Source organism: Macaca thibetana, chromosome 7 (assembly GCF_024542745.1).
Source record: "Macaca thibetana thibetana isolate TM-01 chromosome 7, ASM2454274v1, whole genome shotgun sequence".
Classification (NCBI taxonomy): Eukaryota; Metazoa; Chordata; class Mammalia; order Primates; family Cercopithecidae; genus Macaca; species Macaca thibetana.
The window spans coordinates 141,851,969-141,867,980 of NC_065584.1; the positions used below are offsets into that span (position 1 = coordinate 141,851,969).

At 44.2% G+C, this 16,012-nt stretch overlaps 2 protein-coding genes across 4 annotated transcripts in view; both read left to right on the top strand.

Annotated features, from left to right (window-relative positions):
• The window catches only part of MYZAP (myocardial zonula adherens protein), a 324,346-nt gene that overhangs the window by 145,098 nt on the left and 163,236 nt on the right, over positions 1–16,012 (top strand). The gene's annotated exons all lie outside the window — the stretch shown is intronic.
• CGNL1 (cingulin like 1) overlaps positions 1–16,012 on the top strand; it is a 155,464-nt gene that overhangs the window by 112,039 nt on the left and 27,413 nt on the right. For 2 of the 3 annotated variants that reach the window (XM_050796776.1, XM_050796775.1), the window contains 2 exons: positions 10,752–10,958; positions 12,358–12,462. In XM_050796776.1, the coding sequence (XP_050652733.1) occupies positions 10,752–10,958; positions 12,358–12,462 (312 nt within the window). The remainder of the gene's footprint in view (positions 1–10,751; positions 10,959–12,357; positions 12,463–16,012) is intronic. The other variant, XM_050796777.1, reaches the window with a different exon arrangement.

Below are 16,012 nucleotides of genomic sequence, written 5' to 3' on the forward strand. Positions count from 1 at the left end.
TATGGATATATGGTAGCAGCAAAATGGGGAAGCTGAAGGACCCGTTTTCACAAATAACAAGACTTCTGGGCAGGGGTGCAGGGCAGAACTGTGGACCGGAGTAGGGCCTGTGAGCTTCCAGATTGAGCCTTTGGCAGCTTGTTTATCTTCTTTCTTCAAAAATCCTGTTGAACCTGTTGGACATGTGTGTGCTGACAGCAAGCTGATTTGTAATCATTTGTAAAGCCATGTGGTCTGTCTGTGACAGCGCTCTAACTGGGAGTCTAACCCTTGCGTTTACCCGGCTCTCATCCCCCAATATTTTCCAAGTGACGCAGAGCGCTGGAAACAGGGCATTGTCTGGGTGGAGTCCCTTCCTCCAGCCAGCAGCTCCTTGAAGGCGAACGGCACTGCAGGGGCATGTTGGGTTCTATAAACAGAACTTTTACATGCTGGTCACAAGGTTAGCTTAGACTGTGGCTCTCATGGTGAGGGAAATGGTGTCTTAGAAATATGATGTAAGGCTCTTTGTATCTCCTGGAAACTGGGGAACATTTTGTAAGAATTTTTCTAAGGAGTGGTGTTAAAAAAATAAAGCAAAGGCACAATGGAAGGTCTAAGGCTGTGTTTCAGAGAAACACATTTTTCCTCAAGCTGCTGCCCCCATTTGGAAGAGCCTGGTAGCAACTAGCAGAGGTCACAAGCAAGGAGTCAGAGCCGGGTTCAAGTCCTGGGTGTGTGACTTTTGTCTACCTAACCTTAAGGTATTGCGGTCATTGACTGAGGTCTTAACTGTGTGTCTGAAACATTGCTAGGTGCTTTGCATAATGTCTCAATTCATTTTTAGAATAACGAGAAAACTGAAGTTTCAACAAGACCAAGCAGGACCAGTTCAGGTCTGCTGACTCCAAGGCCTGCACTCTTTTTGTTTTCTTTTGTTTTTATGAAGATAACATTCATATAACACAAAATTCATTTTAAACATTTTACAGTGTGCACTGCAGTGGTTTTTATATATTCACAATTTGGGTAACCACCACCACTATCTAATTCTAGAACATTTTCATCACCCCAAATAAAGCCCCTTTCATCTGAATTCCCCCTTTCTCTCATCCTTTGGCAACCACTCGTCTACTTTCTGTCTGTATGGATTTGCCTATTCTGGACATTTTGTATAAACAGAACAAGACCTGAACTATGGAACATGTTGTGTTTCGGGAAAATCAAATCACTTAACTGCTCCACGTCTATTTAGTTGCAGTGTATTGTGGTCACAGGTATTTTAATTTCCATCTCGGGTATCTCTGTAGGTTTACTGTGTGTCAAATGCATTCTGTGAGCAAATGTGAGGATTTTATTGTTGAAACTTTGTCTTGGAGCTATATCTTCATTACAGGCCACTCTGAGAGGGAATCTTAACTAGTTTTTTAAAGGGAAGCATGTTGACTTATTTCCTAAGGACATTATGAAGAAAACCAGAGACATTTTTAACCTATGTAGTCACTGAGTTGCTATAGGAAAAACTGGGTAATTGAATATGATTAAAAGGGAGTATCTTTTAGGTTGTTCTGTAAGCAAGAAAATTGCCACCAGGGCAACAAAAACACAGGATGTAAATAAAATCTTCATTAAGCAAGGTATATGTAAACTCCCCGAGTATGGCAGGTTAGTGACCATAAGGAGAGAATGGCCCTCACCTCTAGATGCTGTGGCAGGGACATTGTTACAGATGATCTGGTTTAAATGGCAGCATTTGAAAATAAAATGTAAACATGAGGCAGTAGGAGTAAAACCTCCAGTATTCTTAGCTCATTGAATTCCAGGACTGCCTAATGCTGCGTGAATTCTTCAAGTTCATTCTAGAATCCCAGACTGTTAGAGCTGGCCAGGACGTTGAAACGAGAGTGACTGACCCTTTTGTGTTGCAGAGGGGGAAAGGGAAGGCAGATGGAAGTTAATCTATTGTCATCATACGTGAATTGTTAGCGGGGTCTGGTCTAGAATTCACACCTTTTAACAAAAAGAAATTGAATATTGATCTGTACAATTTTTCGCATTGGAATCAACTCTTCCTTGGAAATATTTGGGACCTGGGTGATGAACACCCTCTACTTCTTTGCCACTTCCTTTGCCACATTTATTTCCATCTCTCCCATGCACTATTTATTTGCATCCCCCCGCCACACACAAACAAAAAGAGCTTATCACTGTATAACCAACTGAGTTCTGAACTGTAGATATGTTGGCAGAGATTGGTGTTGGCAATTTTGATAAATACAGTGAGAGAAAATTTGGAAACTCTGATGTTCTTCTTGGAGCATGGGATTTAAAAATATTTTGCAATGGCTCAACCCCATCTTGCCCAAAAAATGGTAAGTAGGCAAATCAAAAAGGAGGAAGGAAGGAACCCATCACTTTACATTACTAAAAGAATTTCAACTTTTTAAAGATTTGTATCTCTTTCTTTTTTGATTTTCTGATCTGTTTAAGTATTACCGATTATACCTTCTTTAAGGATGTGAACTGAATTCAGAGGGGGCAAGAGCTTGCAGAAGGAAGGTTGCAATGTGAGCTGGCTGCAAAGCCTGCAGTAGTGCACAAGCCACCTGACGTCGAATCCCAGGCACTGAGAGTCCTACCAGGAAGCATAAAGGATTTGACCAGTTAGGAGCTCAGCTCAAATCTCTGCAGGAAGGTCCTGAGAACTGAGAAGGGTCCCATCAGCCTAGACCTCACTGCTCAAAGGGGTATCCACAGACCAGCATCATTGGCATCACCTGGGAGCTTGTTAGAAATGCAGAGTCCTGGGTCCCACTCCAGAATTCCTGAGTCAGAATGAGCGTTTTAATGAGATCTCTAGGTAATTCATTAAAATTTGAGAAGCCCAAGATTAGAGACCTTATGCCAAGGAAATTAACAAATGATTGGGAGAAGGGATGAAGTATGCTAGTTAAGACTAAAATATATGCTGTTTCGGTACCTGAATAGTTGACTTTTGTTCATTTTAGGGGGAAGCTGAAGACACAATACAGGGAACTTGGTTCCTAACACTCTCAGAGTGAGGAAGGGATGCATTATTGTGACCCAGGCCCTTACTGTGCAAATGAAAGCAGACGTCCACAGCCATGGTGGTGAGAAGACAGTAATTTCCCAGCAGATGAGCTGACCTAGGGGACGCTTCTAGTACCTCTCAGCTGGGAGCCTGCAGCCCCAACACACTGGGGCGTGGGGGTGGCCAGCGAGATGGAACTGACACCAACATTCCATTCTCTGGATGCCCCGGCCTCCACGCCTCAGCTGTTTTCACTCATTCAGCAAAAAAGAGAGACAGAAAGGAAACAAAAGCCGGCTGTGGCAGAGGCCGTGTTAATTAGTAAAACCTGATATGTCTGTGTATTGGGTCGGCACTAGGACAAGCAGGAGGCCCTCGCCCTGTGTGGTGACTTGTTGTCCATCAGAAGTGAGCCTATCCAAGGTGTCGGGTCCGTGTTCCTACAGTGAGCACTCCTCAGCTTCCTGAGTCAGGCAGAACATGCAGATGGGGCCATTTATGGTGCCATGGGGGGTTTTGTGCTCATCTTCTGTGGCTCCAGGGGCCAGTGTGAACACTTCTAAATGTGGGTGTTAACCCATGAAAATGTGGAAAATGTGCCAGCCTGCAGGCAGGTGATTATTTGCAATGAATGGCGGTATGGCAAAGACTGGGATTTCACTGTCTTGCGTATGTGTGATACAATTGTTATATTTCTTTTTTCCTTCTTTTAAAATTGGTAATTGGAGCATATGGCTAAAAGTCAAGTATTTTTAAAGTAATGGAAATTTAGCAATTCAGCATGTTGAAGCATGCTGTTTGGCTGTTTTAGAAGAATGTTTTTCTTAGATGCCATCAGTTTACCACACCACCCTCGACTGGGAAATGGGGCTAAGATTTTAATAAATTAGGCAACCAAGAAACCCGACTTACCTTTGAAATAAGATGGGTGTCATCTTCTTTGTGCAGTGCAGTCCCCCTGGAAGGACTAGTAGAAGACCTCAGTTCTCTGTTTTGAGAAGTCTAGGCTTGATTTTTTTAGCTGGTAAAAAACGTGCAGGTAGTGGCCTGAAGCCAAGTGTGACGATTTGGAACCACAGCTGGTAAGCTGTGTGAAGTCTTCCCTTTTGGGAAGCAGATGTGAGTTTAGTTGGCCTAGCAGTAATAACAAGGGCTACCACAAGAGCTGTCATCCCATTTAACTAGATATTTACAATAATGTACGAGGTGGGCAATTCATCCCCCTTCTTCAGATGGAAAACAAAGGCTCTGTGAGGCCAGGCCCGGTGGAAGGTCCAGCAAGAGGCACAGCCTGGGTGTGGATCTGATCTGGCTGACTCCAGAGCCTTTGCTGTTTCCTCTAAACAGATAGAGAAGCATTTTTAGAAGTATAAATGAGAATTCCATTCTTGAGGCGATTTATGTCTGTGTTCCTCAGGATGGGACATGCGTCTGTGTGCTGGGTGGGCAAGGAGGAGAGTGCTTGGCAAAGTCACAGGATAAAAGTGACGCCACTTCCTGGAATACCAAGAACACAGTATCCTTAATGTAAAAAGAGACATAGTAGAATGAAAAATGCTATGGTGTTGGATGCAAAATTTAGATTCATTTGTAATGGAAAAACCCAAGCCTTGAAAGCGGTTCTTTGCAGTCCCTTGGATGTCTCTCATCACCCCACACGGGACTCCTTTGCCTTAGGGTTGCTGGAGTGGAAAAGTTGGGGAGGCACTCGTGTAGTTGCAAGTCCTGGGCCATCTGGGCCTTTTCCACTCTCCCAGCTATATGTGGTGAAAAGGAATTGCTTAACTATGTAAACCGGCGTGGGAGAGTTGGCGCTGTGCTCTGTTTGTACAGCTGCTCCTGGGCCTCCGGCTCCGCTATCTTTCATGGCCCAGAAGTACCCATGAAAAGACAAAGGAAGGGTTTCTAGAGGCTGGAGGAGGTGAGAACTTGGCCGAGCAGGTGGGTTGTTCTCTGAGTTCCTGAGACCATTGATGGTCAGTCTTTTAAAAGAAAATGTATATTTATATTAAAAAATTGTAACACATGTTGAATTTCCATAGTTCAAAATTTAAAAATTACCAGAGGGTTTGCAATTGAAAACTTCCTTCTGCTGTTTTCCACACAGCCCCAGTTTCCTTCCTCATAGCCAGTCACTGTTACCAGTTTCTTGTGTAGCCAAGTAAATACATCTTTATCCCTCCTTACCTTCTTTTTATACACACAGAAGCTTGCCATGTCTACTAATCTGTCTCTTGCTTTTTCCTCACTTTCTTGTTCTTTTTTTCTCCCAGCTGCACAAGATACCATTGACCTGATGTAACTTATTTAACTAGTACCTAATTGGCCTTTAGTAGTATGCAATCTTTTGCTATTAAAGTGCTGCAATGAATAATCTCATTTATATGTCATTTTGCACACACGTGGGATAAAATGAGAGACAATAAGTTTCTGGGTCAAAGGAAATGTACATTGTCATTTTGATAGATACTACCAAATTGCCGTCCAGGAGCCTCATACCAGTTTATAGCCCCACCAACAGTCGATGAGAATATGTTTCCTCACATTACACACACTGTGTTATTAAACCTTTTGACGTGGCTGCCTCATAGCTGAAAAAATAATCTTGGTGTAATTTTTAGTGATGATCCAACCTTGAAAAATGGTAGAAAATGGCACAGTTTTGTTACTTTTGCCTTCGTGGTGATGAATCTGATGTGGTGTTTCCAACTTTTTGGAGTGGCAGAGGAATCGACTACCTGTACAAGTGAATAATAGTTAAAATATTAAGATGCAAATCCATATAATTCTTTTAAAACCAGACATCACATAGGTGGTGTGATATAGCCAAATGAATTATTAAAAACTGTGTGCTTTTTGGTTTCATTTATGATGGTGCTTCCTCTCTAATATTGTTATGACATATAGGACGTGGGATCAGAGAATCGTAGAAACATAACGCCAGCAACTTTAATGACTTCAGCAGTACTTGCCCCCAGGGACCTTCCACCTGAGTTGCTCTTTACCAGCTCTGTCTTGGTGCAGTTCTGCTGCCTTTGCCACATCCATGAGACACAAAGTCTCATCTGGAAAAGATGATACATGGATGCAAGTATCAGAGCACTTCAGAGTTGGGAGAACTTTGAAGGTCCTCTCCGCCGTGTTTCTTTTCTTCACTGGGAAGTCATGGAGAGGAACTTACGTGTAGTACTTGCCTTGAACAAAAGGATAGGATTTTTGTTTTAGATTCCATGACTACTGCAGGTGAATTAGGTATGGTTTCAGGAAGGGAGAGTTTCTTCTATGGGCTTTATATAGTGAGCTGGGTGTGTGGGGGTGCAGGAGCATGAAAATGGGAGAGGACTTTTGGGAAGATTTGCTAACACAGGCTCATGTTACATTATTTGTAAACATAATGTGAAGACATAGAGAAACACATAGTATCACTTTACAAATAATGAAAAAAAAGGACTAAGTGTCTCAATACACACAAGGTCTGCTAGAGTCATACTCAGGCCATGCCACTGAAAGTTAGGATTGGAATAAATCCCTGCCAGCCATAAGCTGAGTGAAGAACTTGCATGCCAAGTTCTAAACATCACAATTCAGTCCAGGTTCCCTTATCTAACATGCTAAGGTGCTAGTTAGGCCCCAATCCAGGTTAAACCACGTCTGTTATTCAGTATCCTCATTCTTCCTGAGATTTCTGGGTGAATCAAAGGGTGCTGACCACACATGTAAGTGTTCTTTGCTTTACTGAAAGCTTTGGGCAGATGGTCTTGAGCCTCTTCTTCCCCTCTCTGACATCTCAGCAAACCTCCAGACCACTGGGGTAAATGCATCATTTCTCTCCACCATCCCTACTCCAGCCCCAGGTTTCCCTTAACTTTTGTTTACCTTTTTTTTTTTTTAATAGCTATATTAAGATATAATTCATATAGCATATAATTCATATAATTCAACTATTGAAAGTGTACAATTCAGTGGTATTAGTATGTTCACACAGTTGTACAACCATCACCACAGTCAATGTTAGAACATTTTCATCACCCCTAAAAAGAAATTCTATCCCCATTAGCAGTCACTCCTGGCCCCTTCCCCATATCCCTCCCTGTAGCAGCCCTGGGCTATCACTAATCTATTTTCTGTCTCCGTAGATTTGCTATTCCAGACTTTCATATAAATGTCAATATGGGTTTGTGTGTGTGTGTGTGTGATTGGCTTCTTTAGGATAATATTTTCAAAGTTCATCCATGTTGTGGCGTGTATCAGTATTTCATTCCTTTGAATGGCCAAATAATATTCCATTGTATGGATATGCCACATTTTGTTTACCCATTCACTGTTTGATGGACATTTAGATTGCTTCCACTTATTGGATACTGTGAATAATGCTGCTATAAACATTCATGTACAAGTTTTTATGTGGATATATGTTTTTTCTGTTTTTCTTTTCTCTTTTTCTTTTCTTTTTTTTTTTTTTTTGAAATGGAGTCTCACTCTTGTCACCCAGGCTGGAGTGCAATGGCGTGATCTTGGCTCACTGCAACCTCTGCCTCCTGGGTTCAAGTGATTCTCCTGCCTCAGCCTCCCAAGTAGCTGGGATTACAGGCACCCACTGCCACACCCGGCTATTTTTTTGTATTTTTGTTAGAGACAGGGTTTCACTATGTTGGCCAGGCTGGTCTCAAACTCCTGACCTCAGGTAATCTGTCCACCTCCCAAATGCTGGGATTATAGGTGTGAGCCACTGTGCCTGGCCCCTTATTTTTATTTCTCTTAGCTATATACCAAGGAGTAAAATTGCCAGGTCGTACCATAACTCTGTGTAACATTTTGAGGAGCTGGCAAACTGTTTTCTAAAGTAGCTGCACCATTTTACATTCCTACTAGCAATGTATAAGGAGTCTAATTCCTCTAAATTCTCCCCAATACTTGTTATTATCTGTCTTTTTTGTTATAGCTAGCCTAGTAGATGTGAAGTGGTATCGCATTATGGGTTTAATTTGCATTTCCCTAATGACTAATGACGTTGAATATGTTTTCATATGCTTATTGGATTTTGTATATTGTTCAGATCCTTTCCCCATTATTATTATTATTATTATTATTATTATTATTATTATTTTGAGATGGAGTCTTGCTCTGTCACCCAAGCTGGAGTGCAATGGTCCCATCTCGGCTCACTGCAACCTCTGCCTCCGGAGTTCAAGCAATTCTCTTGCCTCAGCATCCCAAATAGCTGGGATTACAGTTGTGCGCCACCACACCTGGCTGATTTTTGTATTTTTAGTAGAAATGGGGTTTTATCATGTTGGCCAGGCTGGCCTTGAACTTCTGACCACAAATGATCCGCCCACCTGGGCCTCTTGAAGTGCAGAGATTATAGGCATGACCCACCGCGCCTGGCCCCCATTTTTAAAATGGGGTTTTAAGTCTTTTTATTACTGGGTTAAAGAATCATTTATATATTCTGGATATGAGTCCTTTATTAGATATATGACTTGTACTTCCTCTAATTCTGACGGTTGTCTTTTGACTTTCTTGGTGGCATCGTTTGCAGCACAAAAGTTTTAAATTTTGAAGAAGCTTAATTTATCTGTTCGTTCTTTTGTCACTTGTACTTTTGGTGTTGTAGCTAAGTAGCCTTTGCCTAACCCACGATCACAAATATTTGTTCCTGTGTTTAAAGAGTTTTATAGTTTTAGATCCTACATTTGGGCCTATGATCCATTTGAGCTAATTTTTGCGTATGGTATGAGGAAGAGGTCTAACTTCATTCTTTTTCATGTGGATATCCAACTGTCGTGGCACCATTTGTCAAAGGCTGTTCTTTCCCCCACTGAATTGTCTTGGCACCCTTGTTGAAAAGCAGTTGGCTATAAATGTAGGGGTTTATTTCTGAACTCCCAATTCTGTTTCATTGATTTCTATGCCTACCCTCATGCCAGTACTGCCCTGTCTTGATAACTGTAACTTTGTCTCACATGTTAATGGGAGAGTTCGGGCAGAAATGGGCAATCTAGACTTTTGCTTTCCCTGGTCTGACCAGTTACTGGATTCTTTAGATCCTTCCTCAAGTTTTCAACCACACTTCGTTTCTTCTTGTGTATCTTTGTGACATGTCCCCTTGCTGGTTTCGTTAGGAGATGATATACTGATAGACCTGAGAAATTCCAGCTGTCTGACACCTTAGTTTTCTCCTAGCAATGCCAGCTAACTTCATTCTAACTCAGTTGCTTGGCTCTGATGGGCTTTCTCTGTTGTATAGAATTAAACATTTGGGCCATGAAATGATGCTCTGGTTCCTGAAACTCTCTAACTGGTTAGGTTCAGCAGAATAAGCTTACTATACTACTAAGAGATGTAAAGATCTTTCCATAAAGTCTATACAAGTGAGCAATTCTAGCAGATACTTCTCCCACGTGGGCTGTGATACAGACTTTCAAAGCCTAACCTTGTCCTCCCTGGGCCTTTCTTTTACTGCAGGCGTCTGTAGCATTGTGTTGTAGGCATAAGATTTGCTGATATTGGCATCTTTGTAGTAGTGGAGAAATGGAGGACAGGCAAGAGATCTGCCTGGAGAGGTGGAACGCTGGGCAGGACAAGTGTTAACTCACTTCTTTAACATCACTTCAAATTGCTAAACCGAAGAATACAAAGCCCCTGTGACCTCAGGAATCAACAATAACCACCCTGAGACTGTCATTCCTTTCTGTTGTGAATTGTGTGCAGCATACCTAGAGCTTACACTATGAACTGTATCCTAATTTAAGCTAATTTAAATTTCTCTTTTCTGTTGGACATGAAAAAACCTGTACTCCGAAGCTGCCCTTCCTCAAGAGCTTCTATGAAAGAGCCTGGGCCGGGCGCGGTGGCTCACGCCTGTAATCCCAGCACTTTGGGAGGCTGAGGCGGGCGGATCAGGAGGTCAGGAGATCGCGACCATCCTGGTTAACATCGTGAAACCCCGTCTGTACTAAAAATACAAAAAAATTAGCCAGGCGTGGTGGCGGGCACCTGTAGTCCCAGCTACTTGGGAGGCTGAGGCAGGAGAATGGCGTGATCAAGGCGGAGCTTGCAGTGAGCCAAGATTGCGCCACTGCACTCCAGCCTGGGCCAAAGAGCGAGACTCCGTCTAAAAAAAAAAGACCCTGCCCATGCAAATGGGACAGGGAAGTGGGCATGTCAGAAAGCGAGGGTTATGAAGACAGGTTCTGGATTCAGTCTGCCTGAATGTAACTCCTCCTAAGTGATCTTGGACAAGTTACTTAAACTATCCAAGTGTCAGTTTCCTCATATTTAAGATGGTGATAAGAATAGCACCCACCTTCTGGAATTGTTAAAAGGTTGAAATCCCATGTAAGGATCTTAACACAGGCAAGGGTTGGCAAACTTTTTCTTTCTAAAAAGAGCCAGAGAGTCAACATTTTATTCTTTGTGACACCGTAGGCTTTGGGGTTTCCGTTGCAGCCACTTGGGTCCTGCTGTTGTAGCTTGAAAGCAGCCACAGACAATGTGCAAATGGACGGGCGTGGCTATGTTCCAATAACACTGCACTTTTCAAAACAGGTGGAGGGCTGGGTTGGACCTGTAGGCTGCTGTTTGCTGACCCCTGGCTCAGCACAGGGCCTGGCTGAGTGGGCACAATGGGTTTTTCATAAATGCCAGCCGTTCTCCCAGCTTGGGGACAGCTCTTTGACACCGGTCTCCTTGTTCATTTGCTCTGTGTTTTTAACAGAATGTCGAGGTCTTGGCCAGCAGGAGCAACACTTCAGAGCAAGACCAGGCAGGGACCGAAATGCGCGTGAAGCTTCTGCAGGAGGAGAATGAGAAGCTGCAGGGAAGAAGTGAAGAGCTGGAGCAGAGAGTTGCTCAGCTTCAAAGGCAGATCGAGGACCTCAAAGGCGATGAAGCCAAGGCGAAGGAAACGCTGAAGAAGTACGAGGTGAGGCTCGCTGGGCCCAGACCCAGCTTTGGCAGCTGCTGCTCCTTCTTTCCTGCGTAATTGATTTCAAAAGTGGGGAAGGGATTTATTGTCATAATTTAGTTGGAAAGGTCAAGGCAATAGTGAATACATCCTCTCTGTAAGCCATTTCTCTGTTACCCCGGGAGTGGCATGACAGGGAGGCCTGGGAACAGGGAGGGTGAGGTCAGGTGGGAACACGGGTCTAGGCACAGGAATCCCCATGCACCCAGATACCAGACACACCCAGCCTTCCATGGCTTCGCATAGGCCTCTACCTGAAAAGGCTGTCTTAACACCACCATTAGACTGATTCTCACTCAAGACTATGTATTCTTTTTTAACTCATAGTTGATGTTTTTGAAGTGACACTGATTTTAACAAGCCAGTGACCTGGTTGGCCAGACCTCTAGAGTGGGAAGCTGGGAGTGAGAGTTGACACACTCTCAGCAGTAGGAGAGGCAGCTGACAGTGAAGGAGGAGACACACGTGGTCCCTGCCTTTGTCCTGTGCTGCTGTCGTGGAATGCCACATTGGGATAATGAAGGAAAATTAGAAATGTATTTCTCACAATTCTGGAGATAGGGAGGCTAATATCAAGATACCAGCCTCTAGCGAGGGCTGTCCTTCTGTGTCGCGGTGTGAATGGCATCACATGGCAGAAGGGCAGAGGTGGAGTGGGGAACTGACTGGCCAAAGGGGGCCACACTTGTCCATTGACCAGGAACCTACTCCTGTCATGACAGCTTGAGCCCATTCAGAAGGGCAGAGCCCTCATGGCCTCATCACCCCGTAAAGGTTCTACCTTTTCATACCATTACAATGGTAATTAAACCTCCAACATATACATATGCTTTTTGGGGGACGCATTCAAACCATAGCAGTCATCCATCAGGACCACCTGGGTACCTTTTATAAAACTCTGTGTGTGGGGTCCATTCAATACCTGCTGTTTTCAGATCTCCAAGAATAAGACCGGATATTTGTATTTAAAAAAAAAAAAAAAAATTACCCCAGCTGGGCATGGTGGCTCATGCCTGTAATTCCAGCTACTTGGGAGGCTGAGAGGTGGGAGGGAGGATCACTTGAGCCCAGGAGTTCATGACCAGCCTGAGCAATATAGTGAGACCCTGTCTCTAAAAAATAAAAAATCACTCGAGATAATGTGGATGTTCACACCTGGCTAAGAACTGGAACTGCAGACAGGCACACACATCCAAGAACACAGCTGTCGTGTGCCACCTTGGGTCCGTGACAGGCGCGTTGTGACTGTAGCCACTGCCACGTCATGGGTGTCTTCGACGTTCATTTAATTCCACTGAGTCAGTTTCATAGGTACAGCATACATCTAAGTGCACACTGACCCAGTGTTTCGTTGTAGGGAGAAATACGACAATTAGAGGAGGCCCTTGTGCAGGCCAGAAGGGAAGAAAAAGAAGCTGTGTCAGCCAGGAGGGCCCTAGAGAATGAACTGGAGGCTGCTCAGGTAAACACCAAGGGCTGTTGTCGTTACTCCCTCAAGAAGAATGCACAGAGACGCAATACCACAGGGGCGTGCGGAGATTGTCCTTGGCCCTTTCTTTCCAGGTAGCTCCCTTTCACCCATAATAACCACTCAGTCATTTGAAGTATCTGTCTAGACCAGCAGTTCCCAACTGGGGGGGTTTGGTCATACCTGAAGACAGTTTTGGTTGTCACAACTGGGGAGATGCTACCGGTGTCTCGTGGGTAGAAAACAGGGATAGGGATGCTATTAAATATCCTATGAAGCACAGGACAGCGCCCAGTACAAAGAATGATCGGGTCCCAAATGTCAGTAATGCCAAGGCGGAGAGACCTCGGTTTAGACGTTAAAGAGCTTGACAGCTTTCCAAAGATAAAATACAAGTTGTGTGAGAAGGCTGGCAGGACTGGCCCCCGAGGCGGTGTGGAGTCTGCTTTCTGGCAGAAGGCAATTTCCCTTCTCCTCTGGGCAAATGCACGCTATAGAGCACAGTCCTTCGGGATGGGTATTCTGAGAGGCAGGCGGAGGTCATTTCCTTGAAACTGGATAGCTATCGCCATTCCACATCAGTAAGTTCTTAGAACATTAGATTTTCCCATTTGAAGTACATTCTCAAGACAGGCCTGTCCTGCCGTTCTGATTGACTTTGCACAGTGACCTCAGGGTGATGGAGGTGTGTCCTCCTCCTGTTGGCTCTCGGGATGCTGCTTAAGTATCTCAGGTGGGTTTCTGAGGAGGTGGAAGCCAGTGTTTTTGAGAGTTGTCTAAGAGGAAGGTTGTTAAAGTTTTCCATTCAGGACCCACTTGTAGTCAGGGATAGGTGAAGTGGGGGCGTTAAAAGTGTTAAGAGCCGAGTCAGGTTCAGATTTGTAAATGCCGAGTTGCAGCTTTCCTGAAGAGTACTCAGCCTCATCTCCTAGAGTATAGAGGAGAGGAAGGATCCCCACAGGTCAGCCTAGCTTAGGGACTCTCCCCCAGAATCAGAAGTCAGTGCCTTCTCCTCCTCTTGGGACAAAACTCGTGTTTGCATATAGTAAAGTCCCAATTCAATGTCTGACTGCCTTCACTTTGGATTTTTTTTATTTCTTTAAATCTAGATCTTCATTACAAAATCTTGTGGGGTTGATTTTGTGTGGATGGCACTTGTGCTGTGCTGCTGTTTAAAGCTTAGGTTGGTTCCTGTTACCCAAGCCAGCTGCCAGAGTGTGGGGCTTAAATTTGTGGGCTGGTTGAGGGGCAGGAAGAAAGGAAACACATTTGTGCTCTATAGGAATAAACATCTGGACCTTCTGGGTATGTCCACACCAAGTCCCAGGTGCAGCTGTGGGTCTCTCAGAACTTTTCCTTTGGTCAAATAGGAACTTTTCGCACATATGGAAGTCGTTCCCCAGTTGGGAATCTGCGCTCAGAGTGAATTCAGTGCACAGAACAGATGATGGCCTTGGGGCCTGAAGATGTTAATGTAATCCCCACCCACCCCCACCTCCGGATCTCTAGCCTCGCCTTGGAAATTACCCCTGACATGTTACTTTTGTTGAGGCCCGTTTTCCCAGTGGTGTGGGGATGGTGAGAGTGCTTCGTGCAGTGTGTGGTTGTGTTAGCCACTGGCAGTGCAGCTGGTGAGAATTAAAAATGGGCCTGACAGTTGCACTGTCTTTAGCTGAATTATCTGGTCTTAAAAGCAATGCCATGAAAAAAGCACCATCACTCTAAAATACTTTGTTTCCTTTAAAATTGGAAACCAGATAGTCAGCTCCTTTTGTTTGGTTGCTCTTTCCGTGTTCACTCTCGTCCTTGAAGCTGGCAGCCCAAAGGGACCTTGGCCCTTGAGGAAAGAAAAAAGTAACTGGGATTTTTCTCAGTCTTTGTGCTATTAGTCTATTGCATCTTCATGTATGATACATAGATTTGTTTACATAGTAGCCGAAGACCCCGGTAAATTTATGTCTGATTTCCCATGACTCAGTTAAAAAGTAGCAGAGGGTCATAAAGATGCCGTTCTTGGGTTGCTCAGTGCCCTACCGCTTGCTTCAGGACTGTGTTGCTATCTAGGGCTACTGGAACTGCACTTAAGGCAAGGCATCTGTGATTCTATTTAAAAGTGCCTTCTGCAGATGGGGAAATAAAGAAACCTTTGCTGGAGAAACCACAGTTCTTTCCTTCAGGAAGGGCTAACAGTGCATACGTTATTCCTAGGGCTTTCCCTGCCACCCCATTGGACTTTTGAGTATTGAGACAACCAAGGAAAAGGGCCCAAGGCTTCTGCTGTTGCAGCCCACAGACACTGAGTGGCAGGGACTCTACGAAGACCAGCTTCCTTCTCGTTAAGCTGCCCATTCCTTGACACCTGTAGGCTTCCCTGCTACTTGGTTGTTGTTAATATGAGCTAATTGAGACCTCAGTCATAGGGTAAAAGTCTGCATCGGTTTACGGATAATGGTCCCCAAGCTCAAGGACGCTCACCCTATGTCTACCAGTGTTGTGTCTCGGATTCCCCAATCTGATATATTTTCCCTAAATTTTCATCTCATGATTCATTGATGAGCTTGTATTGCTGGCCTTGGAAATAGAATCGCTGTGGCTACAGAGCATTTCACTCCTGACACTGTGCACATGAAGGGTCAGAAGAATGCAAAGTTGCTAAGTTTGCTTCTTTTCGTGTGAATTTGGGACGTTTTCTCAGCAGTGACTTATTGGAACATATTTCTTGAATTACAGAGGAAGCAGACTGTTGTTCTAAACAGTGTTTCTCAATCTCAGTACATATTAGAATTATCTGGGGAGTTTTCAAATGCAAATGATTGTGAACGCCATGCTGAGAAAAATTGTGATTCCATCAGAAAAAGCTAGAATCTACATTTTAAGTACGGGCATCCCATCCTTGCTTGGTGATTCTAACATAAGAAGCCTTGGGATCGCTTTTGGGGATAGGCATTCATTTTTAACAGTTAAGTGTTTATCATATGCCTAATGCCTAATAGTGAACATACCCAGATAGACAGAAAATCTCTCCCTTGCCTTTACAGAGCTTACTACCTTGCAAGAGGCAAGCCTACAAGAAATAATTTAAAAATAATGTAACAAATCTGTTCTTCTAGGCAATGTGTGTGTGTTGGGGTGTGGGGTGCTGGCAGGCCCTGGGCCCAGAGTGGTGTCTGTGGTGTCTCTCATGGTTCAGGAGAAGGAGCCAGGCAGCCCTGCCTGAGCCAAGAGTGGAGCAGAAATGCATGCATGAACCACATGGAGGCTGAGTAGAGCTGGGTTGGCTTGTCTGCTGCCTGGAGCCCTTGGGATTGGGGTCTAAATGGAGGAGAAAGAGAGGCTGGGGGATTCCTAGGGGGAGGGGGATGAGTTGGATCCTGAAGGTTCTATAGGAAGCCATTGGGGGCCCTCTGTATTTGTTGTTTTCATGAATTGACATTTTTTGGGACACGTGTTTTGAGGGTTTTGTCCCATACCATACTTCACTGGTTCTATAACTCCTCCTCACGCTTTACCCCAACACTGCTAAATCATCGATCAACAGAAACCC